The 18,743-nt window shown below is 35.8% G+C and overlaps 1 protein-coding gene across 7 annotated transcripts in view; it reads right to left on the minus strand.

Annotated features, from left to right (window-relative positions):
* Window positions 1-18,743, minus strand: part of DLG2 (discs large MAGUK scaffold protein 2) — a 2,193,106-nt gene that overhangs the window by 1,477,078 nt on the left and 697,285 nt on the right. For 2 of the 7 annotated variants that reach the window (XM_019036748.4, XM_019036747.4), the window contains exon 1: window positions 1,391-1,736. The exons of the other annotated variants lie outside the window; for them this stretch is intronic. In XM_019036748.4, coding sequence (XP_018892293.1) covers window positions 1,391-1,432 — 42 coding nt within the window. In that variant the 5' untranslated portion in view covers window positions 1,433-1,736. Of the gene's footprint in view, window positions 1-1,390; window positions 1,737-18,743 lie in introns of those variants that run through there. 7 annotated transcript variants of the gene reach the window in all.

Genomic DNA, 18,743 nt, shown 5'->3' on the forward strand with positions numbered 1-18,743 from the left:
AATAAAGTACTTTTCTCCTTTCAAAAAGATGAGGAGGGAAAACATTTACAATTTACTGAGTTTACAAAACAATGCATGTCATACCCATACTTTGGAACAGAAGATGATAATAGAGAAAATCCAAGATGATATTTGGGCACACTTTTCATATTTTTAATTATTTTTTTCATGTTGTTTACTGTCTACATCTTATACATGGAGGAAAATTGACTGCTAAAGTTCATTTTAAAAGTAGTAAAAAGCATATTCTATAGAACTCTGCAAAATGATCCACAGAATGCTTCCAGGTTGTAGTTGTAAAAGAATTGGTCATCAAAACATAAATACCTACCTGTTTGAAATTCAAATAGAAAACAGAAAGGCTTACAAAAGAGTGAGCAGCAGGGAGTTCTTTAATAAAACTTGCAAACACAGAAAATGAAACTTTAGTACCCAGACACATTAAAACACTCCCCTAGTAAAATAAAAAGGGGAAACACTTTATAATGACTTTAAAAAAAAAAAAGATTCCTATTTTAGGTTGTCTTAACTGCCTCTTAATTATTTTTTCTCAAAGGCAATCACTTTCCTTTTGGACTTCCTTCTCCAAGAAATATAAGCTTAAAATGTTAACCAAGGATGTAATTCACTTAAATTATGCAACTGGAATTCCACAGCTGGTCTGGCCGGCTCAGTGCTGAATGAACACAGTGTCAGAAAACCTTCTCAATAATAATGCCCTGTTCGTGACAAGGGGTAAATCTCCCAAACTTGGGCTCAACTTCAGAGGCTCATTAGCTACAGCAAGTGAATGTCAGTGGGGTGACAACAGCGGGACAGCAGCGCCCACGCAGCTGAAGCAACCAGCCCACCCAGAGCTGACGATTTGTATAATCAGTATCACCAATTTCCAGTGAAAATCATTTGTTGATATGCACAGGATGGTCAGGTATCCCACAGATCACATCTAATGCCATTACAGTCACTAGATTTAACCCCCCGGCTCTTAAACAATTCAGCTGCAAGAACACAGGAAGCTCACAGCACTTTTTAAAAGAAAGACAAAATCATGATTCAAAGCATGCTTTATAGCTTTTTACCTTCTCTGATTTCTTGGTTCTGGCCTACCTAAATAATTTTCATCTTTTCTTCCCCCCTCTCCACCCCCCAACTATGAGCGTGAACCTGAATTACAAACAGTTAAACCTGAAGGTCACTTCACAGCAGCGTTCCAACATGCTCCCCCAGCGAGGCTGCACGGCAACAATAAAACAAAGCCTTTGCAACCACCTGTAATAATCTGCCTGCTCAGCCAGCAATCCGAAAAGTCCTGAAGCTACACAAGGTAGACATTTTCTGCAGCTGGTTTAACATGTATATTGTGCCCAGTTGCCGGCTCGCCTCCTCTTACCTTCACGTTAGTCCGGAGTGCACAGTAACATGCAAAGAACATTGCAGTAAATAAGGAGCATATGGACCGGTATTCAGCTTCTCAGCACAGCGCAAGCCCCACACACACGATCCTGGGCATGTGCTACTAAAGAGCATCCGTTCCCTCTGTCAGTTTGAAAATGCATTGATCTCTGTTTTCTCTGACTACAAAACGACATGTCTTGAAGGCACTGAGTGAGAGCTCAAAATCTCTTCATTGGCTATATATAGCATTATGCCCAGTAATTTCAATTAGATGAGAATTCAGCGTCTGAAAGTTAAGACCTCAGTTGCTTTTCCTTCTAGCATTTTAAATCACTGGATTAAAAAAAAAAAAAGAAGAAGGAGGGGGGAATGAGCTCACTCAGGAAGGAGGGGGGGAAAGGTGAAGAATTGAAATTTAACCAATGAGTTACTTATATTTCTGGAGAGCCCCGGTGTTATCCTATTAAATACTTTACAATGGGATCGCATCGCAGACTGTAAATGAAGAGGAAACCCTTCTTCCTTTGGAGGTTTAATATGAGCTCTGCACTATATTCCAGGCTATTCTGGTGCAGCACCCTGTTTGGCAAATACTACAAATCACTGCAAGCATGTCTCATTCTGCTTCTCCATGTGGAATAGGACCAGGACCAAAGGATCATTGTCACATAAAGTCCCCTAAAATGTGAACTTGGTTCCTCTGGGGTGATCTGTGGTTAAAGGACTGAGAAGTACCACCTTCTCCTACTTCCCTGCCCTGTTACATCTTTTAGAGCTATCTAAACTTGCCAGACTCCATAATAAAATGATGTGGCCAATTTTCCAAAACTATGTTTTATTGGTACATGACAATCAGTAATGAGATGGGGTTGAAATGGAGACAGAAGATTTCAGGGGATAACATAACCTCAGATTCAGTAGCAACTGCTGCTGAATGTAAAATGTTCAGCAGGCTCCAGAAGGGAGAGAGCAAGAGAGAAAAATAAAAGCTTCTGCCCCTATAAGTCCATAAGGAAAAAAAAAAATTAAAAACATCCGTCAGATCCTTCTGTCTGTTGTCATTCCTGTCAGGCACCGGATGCTGCAAATTAACTCAATTTTTACTTAATCAAAAGGACAAAGTACAATTTAGGGTGCTATACCCTTATTTCCAGCCTTGGGAAGCCGATTCTCAGCTACAATTCTAAAGCTATCTGGCAAAATGCAAGCAGAAATGAACAGTTCTCACTGCAGCAAAAATAGTGGGAGGAAAAAAAGTGGTTATGTCTTTGCCACGATGCTCCCCATCAGCTTCCAGCAACAGGGAAGATCAGCATAACTCACTAGAAAAAGCTGCAGTGACTTTTAGGATCTTTCTTTAATATGTTTTGCATAAGCCACCTCCCCTCTGGAGCCTGCAGAAGTGCTGAAGCACCATCAGAGTTACTGGGCATTTCTCCTGGGCAATGAGGTGAGGCAGCTTCAGGGGGAAGAAAGGTATTTCAGGGAGAGAAATTAAAGGAAGAAGAAAAGCAGGATTTTCTATTTCTCTCTTAATGACAAGCATTCAGAAAGTGTCGTCAGTTCTGACTAAATAGCTATTTTGGGCTGTCATTGTTTGTGCCTTTTTTTAGGAAGAAAAAGGCAGTCTTATCCTAAGCTGGAGATCCTTTGGCAACGTAAGAGAAGGCAGCCACTTATTTTGATTTCCAGTTCCGTCTGTCTTAGGAGCCTAGGTAATTACAAATTATAAGCACTTACAACACAACCAGTGACTTCCAGGACATTGAAAAATCGACATGGATGCCCAGCTCTCATCATTCCACAACTTTTTTTACGGACTTTAAATGCAAAACTGAGTATTTCAGTTAATAACACTTTCCCCTCCCAAGGTTATAGCAGGTCACATTTCCTGCAGCTCTTCCTAATAAATGAACCCAAATATAACAACTCAATGACATGCAAAACATAGGAGAACTTAAAAATGCCTTTCTCCACTGAGGATTCAGAGGAACTTTTAAAAACCTACTTTATTCAACCTGTGAATAAGTACCATTTTTTTCCATTAGAAGTTGGGAAAAGGAAATTTACATATTTTATTAATATTATTTTAGTAGTTGCCAGGATATTTTGATGGCCCAGGAGAGAAAGACCAAAAAGAAGTGGAAAATGTTACAAATCTCAGAACAGCTCGCAAGCAAGGATTAAATGAAACAAGTTACAGGTGAAGAAGTACATGTAGGTTTCCCTGTCAAGGCTATCAAGGAGGACTTCTAACAGGGCTTTAGATACAATTTTAATGTGTATACATTTTTTTAAAAAGGCCCTTAGCCTTAAAAACTTCTTTAAAACACCTGAGTATACCTGTCTAGCCTACAAAATCCTGGGGCTATACCTGTAGATTTACTGCCTAATTTTCTTAAGTGGACTAGGATAGCCAACTTACTATTCTCATTTTATAGATGCAGGAAATGGGGCATTAACTACAATGGCAATGTCCCACTAAAGAATATTCCATATTTTAAGGCAAGGAATTCAGCAGAACAGTATATCTGCAAGAAGAATAACATTTGCTATAGTAGAAGAAAGTTATAACTGCCTATGCATCTTTTTGTAGGCAACAGAGTAAGTCTAGGCTTCCATACTGCAAGTGAGTAGTCCTGGAAAATCACTTCCATGCCAGATTCCCATTTGTAAAATGGGGATAACATGTATCTCATAGTGTCCAATGAGAATATTAACGATGAACCCTGCCATCAAAATAAACTCTGGAAGGATCAATGATTTAAGTATAAAAATTGAAACTGTAAACATATTAGAAGAAAACACAGATTTGGTTTTGCATAAGATTGGAATAGAGGAGCCTGAAGCCATGCAAGAAAAGATAGACAATCGTGACTATATGAAAATATAAAACTTCTCCTTGGGTGAACACCGCATATTCTCACTCATAGGTGGGAATTGAACAATGAGATCACATGGACACAGGAAGGGGAATATCACACTCTGGGGACTGTTGTGGGGTGGGGGGAGGGGGGAGGGATAGCATTGGGAGATATTCCTAACGCTAGATGACGAGTTAGTGGGTGCAGCGCACCAGCATGGCACATGTATACATATGTAACTAACCTGCACAATGTGCACATGTACCCTAAAACTTAAAGTATAATAATAAAAAAAAAAAGAATTATACACAATGCAAACAACAAACTGGGAAACTATTTACAACACATTCCATAGGGAATTGTTTTAATATACAAAGAACTTTCATAAATCACTAAGAGAAAATATAAAACTGAATGAAGCACTCAAAGAACATAAAGTAGCAATTCACAAAAAGACCACAAAACACATTTAAAATGCTCAACCTCATATTTAAGAAAAAACATAAAAGTTAGAAAAGGTTATTAAAATTGACACATCAAGTATTAATGGAGATGCATTAATTGGTAAAAACTTTTTGGAAGGTAGTTTGGAATTATCTATCAAATATTTAAAGAGGCAAATTATGATTGATGTAGTGATCCAACTTTCAGGAATTTATCCCAGATATATGTGTGTATGTGTATCTAAAATATCCATCAGTATGGAATTTATTTCTTTAAATTACAGTTTATTCATAACATAGGAATATAAGATATATATACATATTCTTATGTGGAAAGACGTCCAAGTTATATATAATATTATATGTAAAAATAAGTTTGCAAAAGAACTGATATTGTGTGAGGCTATTTGTATTTGTGTATTTACATACACTTGTAGGGAGAGGTGTGGGGTGTGTGTGTGTGTCTGTGCATGTGTAAAATTTTAACAGTGTTGCTATTGGCTTAGGAAGGGATGCATGACAGTTTTCATTTTATACCTCTATACTATAGGAAATCATTCACAATGAACAACTTATCCAACTATCCCCTGTCAGTAAATGAGAGAAATACAGATATAGGGAAGAAGGAAATACTAGAAACTGTGATGAGATTTACCCCATTGCACTCCATGAGCAAAAGTCAGGGAATGATTGTGAGGGGAGAAATAAGAATCTATCAATTTCTGAATTGATCTTAGATCTGAGTGTCTCTCTGAATGTGAACATCTCCCAGTAATGCATGTAATTCTAGTGTGTATGTATGTTTTTCTTAAAGCATGGCCCTTAAATACAAGCCAACTACCTTGATTCCCAAATGGAAAAAGTGACTATCAAGAAAATTGGACTAGTTGGTTTTCACCTTATGCACTGAATTTAAACCTATCTACATATATTTGGCTTGTATTTTTAACAGTGCGCATGTAATACTTTAAAAAATATAACCTGGATTATAAAAAAAGTTTTCAATATTAAAGCAATATGCAACTACAATTTGTTACAAATATAATAACAGCAACACCCTCTTTTAATATGGACAAATAATTCATATTGCTAGACATCTTTTTCCTAATCTATAAAATAAGGAGATTGGACTATCTAGTTCTTATAGGTAGATAGAGTAGTTTTGTTAGATACCTTGCTTTTTGTTTTGTTTTCTTTAGATAGGACAAATTAGGTAAGTTTATATGTTAAGGATTCTCTAGATTGTACTACAGGCCAATTAAGTCAGAATTTCTGAGGGTGGGAATCAGGAATCAGTATTCTATAGAGCTCCCCAAGTGATTCCAGTGTCCAGCTAGGATTGAGAATTACTGCCTTAGAGCAGGGGTCAGCAAACTGATTCTGTAAATGGCCAGATAATAAATATTTCAGGCTTGTAAGCCACACAATCTGTCACAACTACTCGATTTTAATGTTGTAGAGAGAAAGTAGCCTACATAAATATCTACTTAAACAGACATTACATACTGTGTTCCAATAAAACTTTATTATTGATAAACATTAAAATTGAATTTCATATAATGTTCACATGTCAGAAAATATTATTATGATGATTTTTTAACCATTTAAAAATGTACACCATTTCTAAGCTTGTAATTTGCCAACTTTTTTCTCTAAAGTCTAGAGCAGTGGTACTCAAAGTGCAGTCTTTGGGCTAGGTGCATCAGCGTAAGTTAGGAATTTGAAGGGATAGGTGCATCAGTGTAAGTTAGGAATTTGAAGGGCTAGGTACATCAGTGTAAGTTAGGAAATAGAAATTCTCCATACCCCAGACCTACTGAATCAAAAACACTAGGTATGTGGCTCAGGTATCTGTGTTAACAAGCCCTCCAGGTGATTTTCAAGTAAGCTAAGGTTTGAGAATCACTGGTCTGAAGAAAGAGAGGAAAATTGATGGCTTTGGCTCTCACAAAAAATAGGAAGATATCAACTCCAGAGCACAGGTATAAAAATTAACTTTATAGAAGAGGAAAGTATAGAAAACAAACAAAACGTAATTTCTGTTGTAAATGAGATAATTTTAGAGTGGAGGCTAATGATTCTGAGATGGATGCCACTTGAGAAAGGAACTATATAATACCTGATAATTTAGAATCCTTTCTCTCTTAGAAACTCTAACAGCTCTTGGGCCTTTGAGTCAAAAAAATAAAAAATAAAAAGAGACCTTGGTTTAAATTCCTTTTCTTGCACTTGCCAGCTGTGTGACCTTGGGTAAGTTACATAACTTATCTCTGCCACAGAGTATTCCTCTGTAAAATAAAGGTAACAAATCTACTTCATAGGGATGTTGTAAGAAGTCAAATATATAACTTGTGCACGTTGCTAGTCCCATTACCTAGAACATGGTAAATGTAATAAGTGGTAGTTTTTAGTGAAAAGAGAACTGAAATGATAGAGGTAAAGGTAAAGGTAAAAAGGTGCTATCATTCCTTTTGACTGGCTTCTTTTAAATACCTAGACAATTCTTTCAGGGGTTTGTAGATCATCTAGAACTTCCCTAGTATTTCCAGTCAGCCATAAAGAGGATTCTCAGAAAGTTTGGCGATCTCATTATAACCCCTGAATCAATTTACTATTATTGGAATTTCTTGCATCCTCTTTGGGATTTTCCTGAGATAATAATAACCAATTTACAAATTAAAAATCATTTCAGAGCTTCTCAAAAATTTCCACAAAAGTATCCCTAAAGTCATAAGATAATGCATTTATATACCTGGAAGTGTATAAAATATATAAAATTGGATGTCATTTTGTTTCATTTCTTATCTTAAAAAATGATATAAATTTAACAAGCCAAGAAGGCTATGCAATACTTATAATACTCTCTGATATGTGTGTGTATATATATATATATATACACAGTAATATATATATTACTGTGAATGCCTAGGGGTAGGGGTATTCTTGCCTCAGCTCACAAGTAAAGATATATCCCATTTGATTTTTGATCCTCACATAAGCCCTAAAGATACTGTCACCATCCCCTGGTGTCCAGTGAGGAAAACTGACACAGTGATTAAGCAAATTATTCAGATTTATACAGAAGCTAGAGGTGGAACTCCAATACTAAGTCTTTTAATTGTAAAGCCCAGAGGAAATTTCTCAAGACCCCAGTGCCTATACAGTGGTTGATTAACTCTTTCACACAAAACAGTTCTTTTATATATAAATATGTTTAATATTCTACTTACAACCATGATAACAGATAATATAACCTACTTTTACATGGAATTTAAAAACTCAACATAACATATGATATAAAGAATTAAACTTAAAGTTGAAATTAAAATAAAGTATACTTCAATGGCAATACTCAGGCAAAATTCCATCAATGGCATAATTAAATGGGCAGGTGCTTGCACCCACATGTATAGACAGACACAGGTATATTGAATTGGCTACACAAAGCTTAAAAGCAGCACTGCTATCAGTGACACAATATTCTGAACTGTTGAAAACTTTTGGTAAAGTTCTGAGTAAAACAAAGAACGTTCTTCCCTTATATCAGAAGGGAATTTCTTATAGAGAAATTGCATTATTGAAAACTTCAGTGTATATCAACTTAATGCAAGAGATGCTTTGTGTTAAATACATAAAACGAAGTATGATTCCAGGCTCAGGAAATTTTATCAAGTATCTAATATAAATTAATGTCCAGTAAGATATTTAAAGAGGGTAGTACTGGCCTTAATGAGAACCACTTGAACGCACAGCCTGAGAGTAAATGTAGATTTAGGAATACATAGTTGCAAAGATTTTTTTAAATTCCTTACCACAATTACTCACCACCCTGTACCAAGGAAGTTCTACATGTACTTTCAGAGTGTAAAAAGCCTACTCTTCTGGATAAGAGAAAAATCTAAGAATGAGTGCCTCACAAGCAATCACACATTCTAAATTAAAAGACTGAAAGGACAATGGAATGGACATATCTTAACCAATACAGAAAAAAAGCCTTCAGGGAGTGACCATCTCAAAATCCTGTTACTCCTTAATGGTTGGATCAGAGGCTATCTTTTAATGAGATCAGCCCCCACAGAGTCTTTTTTCTGAATGCCTTCAACATGTATTATTTGTATTGACCAATTTAGTACCTGATTATACAGTGTCTTGTATTGTTCTCTTATTGCCTTTTGTGCCTAAAATTCATCTCAACCCCACATTAAGCACTTCAAAAGTAAAGGACAACTATGAGCTGGAAAATAGTTCCCTTGAGCACATAGTATCGTTAATTATTCTTCATGAACTGACAGATTGATGAGCAGCTGGAAAAAAATTAATGAAAAACCTCAAAAAGGCTCCAGCACTGCCTGATAATCCTACCCTGTTCTTTGAACAACCTCCTCCATCCTCTTTTGAAAGGCGATTTCAAACATTCTCCACTCTCCTCAAACCTCACACCTTCCTCCATCCTCATTCCACTTAGTAGATAGTTGCCCTCTACTAAGAAGAAAACAAAAACAAAACAGAGAAAACAAAAGCCAACACAAAAGTCCTCAACTTTTACCACAAAATAAAAGAAAAATCAGTGACTGTCCTTCCTTCTTTTGATCCTCTCAGTGTATGTTCCCCTCTCATCAAGACTGGATCTTTCTCTCTTCGTGATCCTCCTTATGACAATTTAAATTCATGTGCAAGACTTTCCCATCTAAAAACAAATGCAAAACAATAACTACTTCCTCTAATCACAGTTCCACATCAAGCTACTACTATCCTTCCTCATTCCTTGACACACAACCTTTTTAGGAAAGCCAGCCCCTCACTCTCCATCCATTTCCTCATTTTCCACACTGACTCTGACTTCTTAACACATTGATTTATGTCCCGTCCCCAGCCCCTTAAAATTGGGCATCACAACCAACATGTCACTTATTTAACTTTCACTTCTCTATCTTCACCCTCACCCTCCACACTTCTGGGCAGATTCCAAACAGCTGTGCTTCCCCTCCTCTTGAAACACCCTTACCCTATGGCTTCTGACCTTAGGTTTCCCCACCACAACCTTTCAGTATTTTTTTTAATTTTAAGTTCAGGGGTGCATGTTGAGGTTTGTTAATAGGTAAACTTGTGTCATGGGGGTTTATTGTACAGTTTATTTCATCACCCAGGTATTAAGCCTAATATCTGTTAGTTACTTTTCCTGATCCTCTCCCTTCTCCCACCCTTTATTTTCTGATATATAAAATTGAATGTCTTTGTGTCATTCCCCTCTATGTGTCCATGTTTTCTCATCATCTAGCTCCCACTTGTAAGTGACAGCATGCAGCATTTGCTTTTCTATCCCTGTGTTAGTTTGCTAAGGATAATGGCCTCCAGCTCCATCCATGTTCCTGCAAAGGACATACAATTGTTTATTTTTATGGACGCATAGTATTTCATGTACATGAAGAAAATGTACCACATTTCTGCAATGAATATATGCAGCCATGTGTCTTTATAATAAAATGATTTATATTTCTTTGGGTATATAGCCAGTAATGGGATTGCTGGGTTAAATGGTATTTCTGTCTTGAGGTCTTTGAGGAAATGCCACACTGTCTTCCAATATGGTTGAACTAATTTACTACTTTACTCTCCTAGCAACAGTGTATGTGTTCCTTTTTATGCACAACCTTGCCAGTATATGTTATGTTTTTGACTTTTTGATAATAATTATTCTCACCAGTGTGAGATGGTATCTCTTTGTGGTTTTGACTTGCATTTCTCTAATAATCAGTCATGTTGAGCTTCTTTTCATGATTGCTGGCTGCATACATGTCTTCTTTTGAAAAGCATCTCTTCATGTCCTTTGCCCACTTTTTAATGGGGCTGTTTGCTTTTTTTCTTGTAAATTTGTTTAAGTTCCTTACAGATGCTTATTATTAGACCTTTGTTGAATGAATACTTTGCAAAATTTTTCTCCCATTCTGTAGGTTGTCTGTTTACTCTGTTGATGGTTTCTTTTGCTGTGCAGTAGGTCTTTAGTTTAATTCATTCCCATTTGTCAATTTTTGCTTTTGTTGCAATTGCTTTTGGCATCTTTATAATGAAATCTTTGCCCATGCCTATGTCCTGAATGGTACTGCCTAGGTTGTCTTCCAGGGTTTTTATAATTTTGGGTTTTACATTGAAGTATTTAATCCATCTTGAGTTAATTTTTGTATATGGTGTAAGGAACAAGGTCCAGCTTCAATTTTCTGCATATAACTAGCCAGTTAGCACCATTATTTACTGAATAAAGAATCCTTTCCCCATTGCTTGATTTGATTATTTTATTTTATGTTCCGGATACATGTGCAGAACATGCAGGTTAGTTACACAGGTACACGTGTACCATGGTGGTTTTTTGTACCTATTGACCTGTCCTCTAAGTTCCCACCCCTCACCCCCACCACACAACAGGCCCTGGTGTGTGTTGTTCCCGTCCCTGTGCCCACCTGTTCTCATTGTTCAGCTCCCACTTATGAGTGAGAACCTGCAGTGTTTGGTTTTCTGTTCCTGTGTTAGTTTGCTGGGGATGATGGCTTCCAGCTTCATCCATGTCCCTGTGAACCACATGATCTCATTCCTTTTTTATGGCTGCACAGTATTCCATGGTATATATATACTACATTTTCTTTATCCAGTCTTTGATGGGCATTTGGGTTGGTTCTATGACTTTGCTATTATAAATAGTGCTGCGATAAACATATGTGTGCATGTGTCTTTATAGTAGAATGATTTATATTCCTTTGGGTACGTACCCAGTAATGGGATTGCTAGGTCAAAATGTTATTTCTGGTTCTAGATCCTTGAGGAATCACCATAATATCTTCCACAATGCTTGAACTAATTTACATTCCCACCAACAGTGTAAAAGCACTGCTATTTCTCCACAGCCTCACCAGCATCTATTGTTTCTTGACTTTTTAATAATTGCCATTCTGACTGGCATGAGATGGCATCTCATTGTGGGTTTGATTTGCATTTCTCTATCAGTGATGTTGGGCTTTTTTATATATGTTTGTTGGCCACATAAATGTTTTTGTCAGCTTTGTTGAAGATCAGTAGGTGTTCAGTCCTATTTCTAGGTTCTATTATGTTCTATTGGTCTGTATGTCTGTTTTGTACCAGTACCATCCTCTTTCGGTTACTGTAGCCCTCTAGTATATTTTTAAGTCAAATAGTGAGTTGCCTCCAGCTCTGCTCTTTTCGCTTAGGATTTCCTTGGCTTTTGGGGCTCTTTTTTGGTTCCATATGAATTCTAAAATAGTTTTTTATAGTTCTGTGAAGAATCTAAATGGTAGTTAATAAGAATAGCAATGAATCCATAAATTGCTTTGGGCAGTATGGCCATTTTAATGATATTAATTTTTCCTATCCATGAGCATAGAATATTTTTCATTTGTGTCATCTATGATTTTTTTGAGTAGTGGTTTGCAGGTCTCCTTCTACAGATCTTTCACCTCTCTAGTTAGCTGTATTCCTAGGTATTTTATTCTTTTGGTGGCAGTTGTGAATGGGAGTTCATTCATGATTTGGCTCTCAGCTTGATTGTGGTTGCAGAACAGGAATGCCAGTGATTTTTGCACATTCATGTTATATCCTGAGACTTTGCTGAAGTTGTTTATCCACTCACAAAGCTTTTGGGCTGAGACTATGGGGTTTTCTAGATATAAGATCATGTCATCTGCAAATAGAAATAATTTGACTTCTTCTCTTCCTATCCGGATGCACTTTATTTCCTTCTCTTTCTTCATTGCCCTGGCAAGGACTTCTAGTACTATGTTGAACAAGAGTGATGAGAAAGGGCATCCTTTTATTGTGCCAGTTTTTACAGGGGAATGCTTTCAGCTTTTGCCCATTCCATACGATGTTGGTTGTCGGTGTGTTCTACCTGGCTCTTATTATTTTGAGGTATGTTCCTTCAACATCTAGTTTATTGAGTTTTTAAAGAATTTTTAACATGAATGGATGTTGAATTTTATTGAAATCCTCTTCTGCACCTATTTAGATAATCATGTGGTTTTTGTCTTTATTTCTGTTTATGCGATAAATCACATTTATTGATTTGTGTATGTTGAACCAACTTTGCATCCCAGATATAAAGCCTACTTTATCATGGTGGCTAAGCTTTTTGATGTGCTACTGGATTCAGTTTGCTAGTATTTTGTTGAAAATATTTGCATCAATGTTCATCAAGAATATTGGCCTGAAGTTTTCTTTTTTTAATGTTCTTTTTGCTAGGTTTGGGTATCAGAATGATACAGGCCTCACAGAATGAGTTAGGGAGGAGTCCTGTCTCAATTTTTTGGAGTAGTTTCAGTAGGAGTGATACCAGCTCTTCTTTGTACATCCTCTTTGTACATCTGTGAATCCGTATGGTCCTGGATTTTTTTTTGTTTTTTGTTTTTTGTTTTTGGTGGGTAGGCTATTTATTACTGTCTCAATTTCAGACCTCATTATTAGTCTGTTACAACCCTCAGGGAATATTATGAATACCTCTATGCACATAAACTAGAAAATCTAGAAGAAATGGATAAATTCCTGGACACATACGCCCTTCCAAGATTGAACCAGGAAGAAATTGAATCCCTTTTAGTATTTTTACTGTCTCTTCCTGCAGTACCAGACTTTTATACGCCCGAGTTCCTTAAGACTCAGACTTTGTTTCTCTTGTTTTTCCATTTCATACCTTTTCCTAGGTTTTCTTGTTAATTCCATTACATCTTATTATCACTTCTGTGATGATAACTTCCAAGTCTTTTTCTAACCCACATCCATTCTCTGAGCTCCAGACCCATTTATCAAATTGTTTGCCTGTTGCTGGAACTTCGAATTCATTATTGCCAAAACTAAACTGAATTTCTGCCTGAAACTTCCTCTTCCTCCTCTCTTTTTCCTATTTTAAGAAATGGCACTTCATTTATCCAGTTACATAAGTCAGAAATCTAGCAGTCACCTCTGACAATCTCTTTCCCTGTACTTCCAACAGTCAGTAAATTATCAAGTCCTACTAATTTTCTTAGATATTTGCAGAATGTGTAATGTTTTCACCAGATTCACAGTAATTATCCATATTCTTGAGTGGTTATTGCAGAAATCACCTAAATGTTTTCCTTACATATATTCTTGACCCCTCTAATCCACTTTTGACCCAGATCTATGAAAGAGATCTTTTCTAGACATAAATATGAATCATATCATTCTCTGTTGCTCACAAGTTTGCTAGCTTCTCAGTACTGTTTAAATACAGTCCCAGATATTTAACAGGATCCTCAAGGTCCTGCATGGTATAAACCCAGCCTGATTTAGAATCAGGTATCACTTCATATTCTATGATCCAGCCACATTGAACTTGTTTTGATTCCTCTAAAGTACTATGCCCTCTTCAACACAGGACCCTCCTACCTGCTTTTCCATAGGTCTGGAACAGTGGCTGTCAACCAGGAGTAATCTCACCCACCCTCTAGAAGACATTTGGCAATGTCTGGACACACTTTTGGTTATTATAACTGGGGAAGAGTGTTATTGGCATCTAATGGGTAGAGATCAGCAACAATGTTGATCCTCCTGCAATGCATAGGAGAGCATATCATGACAAAGAATTATCCAGCCCAAAACATCACTAATGCTGAGATTAGAAAACTCTAATCTAGAAAGCTTTCCCTTCTACCTGTACCCCACATGACCCTGCATCTAGCCAAAACATATTTAAATATCCTGTGTCAGCTTAAGTGGCCTATCTTCAGAGTAAAACCTCCCTGACTTTTGTCTATAGGTCAGGTCTACCTCCTATTTATGCTTATAATATTTTTCTTTACTTTTTTAGCCCTTACTAAAATTTAAAACTAGTTACTTATTCAGTTAATGTTTGGCTTCCATGCCAGATTTTAAGCTCTGTGAGGTTAGGAAATACATTTAATGCAATATCCTTATCATCTGGCTAGATACTCAACATACTTATTAAAAAGTAAATTAATGGATGAATGAATGAAGCTGCTGCCTAGAAAGAAGAATGTTAGGCCTATGATACTGTATAAGTGATCCTAGCTTTGGCATTAACTAGATATATCTCTGAATAAGTCCTTTAACCCTTCATTTGGCCTCATTTTAAGTTATATAAACTTTTACTATAATGAGTTTTATGAGGATTAAATATTTTGATAATTCTAAAGTATTTTGTAGTCCTATTAGAAATTATAGGTTAGCATAAAAATTGGTACAACTACATGGAAGGGATTAGCATGAAACAAAAGCCTTAAACATATTTTTACTTAAATATTTCACTTATAAAAATTTATGAAAAAATTACTAAGCAAAACTATAGCTATGTGGATTTTATCATTAGTTAAATAAATAAATGAACTATAGTGAATATTTTAAATATAATGTATATTTGATAAGAAGATATATATGTGCAATATAATACAATTCTATTACATATTTTATACACATGTATACACATGTACAATAAAAAAATCTAAATATCAAAATACCGGCAGTAGTTATCTTAAAATTACAGGATTATGCAAGTTTTAATTGTCTTTTTCTGTTTCAGGACTTTCCTAATTTTTCTACAATGAGCATGGCTTTTGAAATTTAAAAAAAGGTAAGAAATGAGTGCGGAAAAGCACTTCTTACGCTATGAAGGGACTGTAAGGAGTTGCTATGTTATAAAGAATAAGATATAACCCTTACCTTTTAGAGGTTTTCAAATGAATTATAAAAATAAAATACCAGCCAGGCATGGTGGATCACGCCTGTAATCCCAGCACTTTAGGAGGCCGAAGCAGCTGGATCACTTGAGGTCCGGGGTTTGAGACCAGCCTGGCCAACGTGGTAAAACCGCGTCTGTACTAAAACACAAAAATTAGCCAGGTGTGGTGGCAGGCGCCTGTAATCCCAGCTATTCAGGAGGCTAAGGCAGGAGAATTGCTTGAACCCAGGAGGCAGAGTTTGCAGTGAGCCGAGATCATGCCATTGCACTCCAGTCTAGGCAACAGAGCTAAACTCCCTCTCTAAATAAATCAATCCAATCAATACCTATCTAGATAACTGTTAGATAAGAAAAAAAGTTAAGAACAGTTTCCATCATAATCATTTAATGAGCACTTACTACATCCCAGGCTTTCCATGCATTAATTTATGAAATCTGTAAAACAACCACATTAGTTAGGTTTTATCATATTCATTTAATAGATGAAGAAACTGAGGCCACTGGGGTTAAACAAACTGCTAGGTCATACCAGACCAAAAAAAAAAAAAAATCAAATTCAAACTAAAGTCTCAGTGACATCAAAATTTCTGTTCTTTTCAGCAGGTACTTATAAAAGATATATAAGTCAATTGGGAGTCCAGAGAAGGGGTGGTTACTTGACAGTGAGAAGGCAAAGGAAGCGTATATACAGGAGTTAACAGTTTAGCTAACTCTGGAGGATGAGTAGGATTTTAATAACTGAAGATGGAGGAGAGGACATGAGGAAAGGCATTTCTTACCAAGGGACACTTGAACAAAAGTAAGAGGTAAATGGATAGTTCATGAAATTTTGGGGGAAGTTTGTAGGCAGACTGGTTAGAAATGAATTAAATACAGGAATTTTGTTTAATCAGTAAAGGGAATTGAAATTTGATAGGACTTCAAAGATCAACAGAAAGTGGGGTTAGAATACTAGAAAATCTATAATATTTTGACACACTAGAAATATAAGACTAGTCTTAAAAGTACAGCATATGATGGCACATTGCACTGTCTGTGTTTTCAGACACAGAGAAACTTAGAGGTAGGAGGGGACTTGGAGAGCATCTGAGAAAACTCTGGCCCAGAACAGAGAAATTGTTGTCAAAAGTCATAAAAGTAGACTAGAATCCAAGCCAGCTCAGTCCTCATTCTGGGGTCAGTTCCTAGAAAAGGAACCTTGAAATATTGTGTGGCTTTTTAACAGTTCTGTGAGGTTTGTATTATAATAACTATTTCATACCAGCAGTCACTGGAGCTCAGAGAAATTAAGTAACTTCTACAAAGTTATGGAACCAAAGCTCATCTCACCCAGAACTAATGACCTTCTTATGAATGGAGATATTGCCTTATTCTGCTATTATGTCCCCATAGCATCTTCCACAGGGTTCTTAGATACCCAACAAAAATCAATAAAATATCAGCCATTATTCATTACTCTTGATAAGGATCATATATATTGATTTTATGGATAGAGAATACTAGGTGACTAAAGCAGGAAAAATAATTGAGAAAATCATAAATTATGAATTTAATTACATATAAATTTTAAACATAGCTTACTTTTGTTAAGAGTTTTGCCTTGATTATACATCACTAGCTGCCACTAAAAAAGTAAACTGTTTAGATTTTGAAAGTCTTATATTTCACACTAAAGAAATTCAGCCAACAGATCCCTATGGGAAATGTTTCTTTCTTGTAAAGCATACATATTTACTTAAATCCTTAAATAATTAGACTTCAGAACCAGAATGCAATTAGAATTAAAATTCATAAATGTGTTGTCTTTTTCCATTGGCAAAATGCGTATGGAACAATCCACAGCTGGCCACATCTGCATATGCTACCTTCCCCAAAGCCAGCAACCATGCTTTCTAATTTTCGCCAGGGGTGTCTAACTGTGAGTACACAGGAAATGAGAGCAATAAGGTTATTAGGGGGAATGCTTCATCTTACATAAGAACATTTGATTATGGGAAATTTATCTAAAATATAGATAAATTATAAACATAGATAAATATAACCCTTTGTGTGCACATGTTTGCATTTCTTGAAGTACTCCCAAAATAAAATTAAGCATATTCAAAATTATAGTTGGATGGAAACTTTGTAGACAAATGGCTAAAATTTCCTTTAAGTGTTCAAAAGGAGATAAATTAGAAAGATAAATACATAAGATAAAACAATATGATTATCTCCAAATAATACAAATTTAATGATTACTTATTAAAAATACAAAATTACATGAGAAGTGACCTTATACAACTTTGACTAAGTGTCCTTATAACTCTCCAAACATATTATAACAAGTATACAACTCAATTTGAGAGCCTGACTATACAAAAAAATGGCCAGATCATTTACAACAACAGATCTTAAAAATAAATATTTATTTTTAATTTTTATGGGTACTTAGTAGGTATATCAATTTATGGGATATAAGATACCTTATAGAGGCATACATTGCATAATAATTATATCAGAGTAAATAGGGTATCTATCACCTCAAGGATTTATCATTTCTTTGTGTTATAAACATTCCAATTTTACTTTTAGTTATTTTGAAATGTATAATAAATTTCTGTTGACTGCAATAATTCCACTGTGTTATCAAATACTAGATCTTATTCATTTTATCTAACTATATTTTTGTACCCATTAACCATTCCCATTTCCACCATCACCCTTCCCACCACTATCCTTCCTAGCCTCTGGTAACCATCCTTGTACTATGTCCATGAGTTCAATTGTTTTCATTTTTAGCTCCCACAAATGAGTAAGAACATGTGAAGTTTGTCTTTCTGTGCTTGGCTTATTCCACTGAACATAATGTTCTCCAGTTCTATCCATGGTATTGCAAATGACAGTATCTCATTCTTTTTTAGTGGATGAATAGTATTCCATTGTGTATATGTAAAACATTTTATTTATCCATTTGTCTATTGATGGACATTTAAGTTGCTTCCAAATCTTGGCTATTGTGAATAGTGCTGCAGTAAACATGGGAATGCAGATATCTCATTGTTACACTGATTTCCCTTCTTTTGGGTATATACCTATCAGTGTGTTTGCTGGGTCATATAGTAGTTCTGTTTTTAGCTTTCTGAGGATCCTGCAGACTTTTCTCCATAGTGGCTGTACTAACATGTATTTCTGCCAACAGTATACAAGGGTTCCCTTTTCTTCACATCCTTGCCAGCATTCATTATTGCCTAGTTTTTGGATAAAAGCCATTTTTACTGGAGTGAGATGATATCACACATTTTAGTTGTGATTTGCATTTTTTTAAATGGACTCTTGCTCTGT

Source organism: Gorilla gorilla, chromosome 9, assembly GCF_029281585.2.
Source record: "Gorilla gorilla gorilla isolate KB3781 chromosome 9, NHGRI_mGorGor1-v2.1_pri, whole genome shotgun sequence".
Lineage (NCBI taxonomy): Eukaryota > Metazoa > Chordata > Mammalia > Primates > Hominidae > Gorilla > Gorilla gorilla.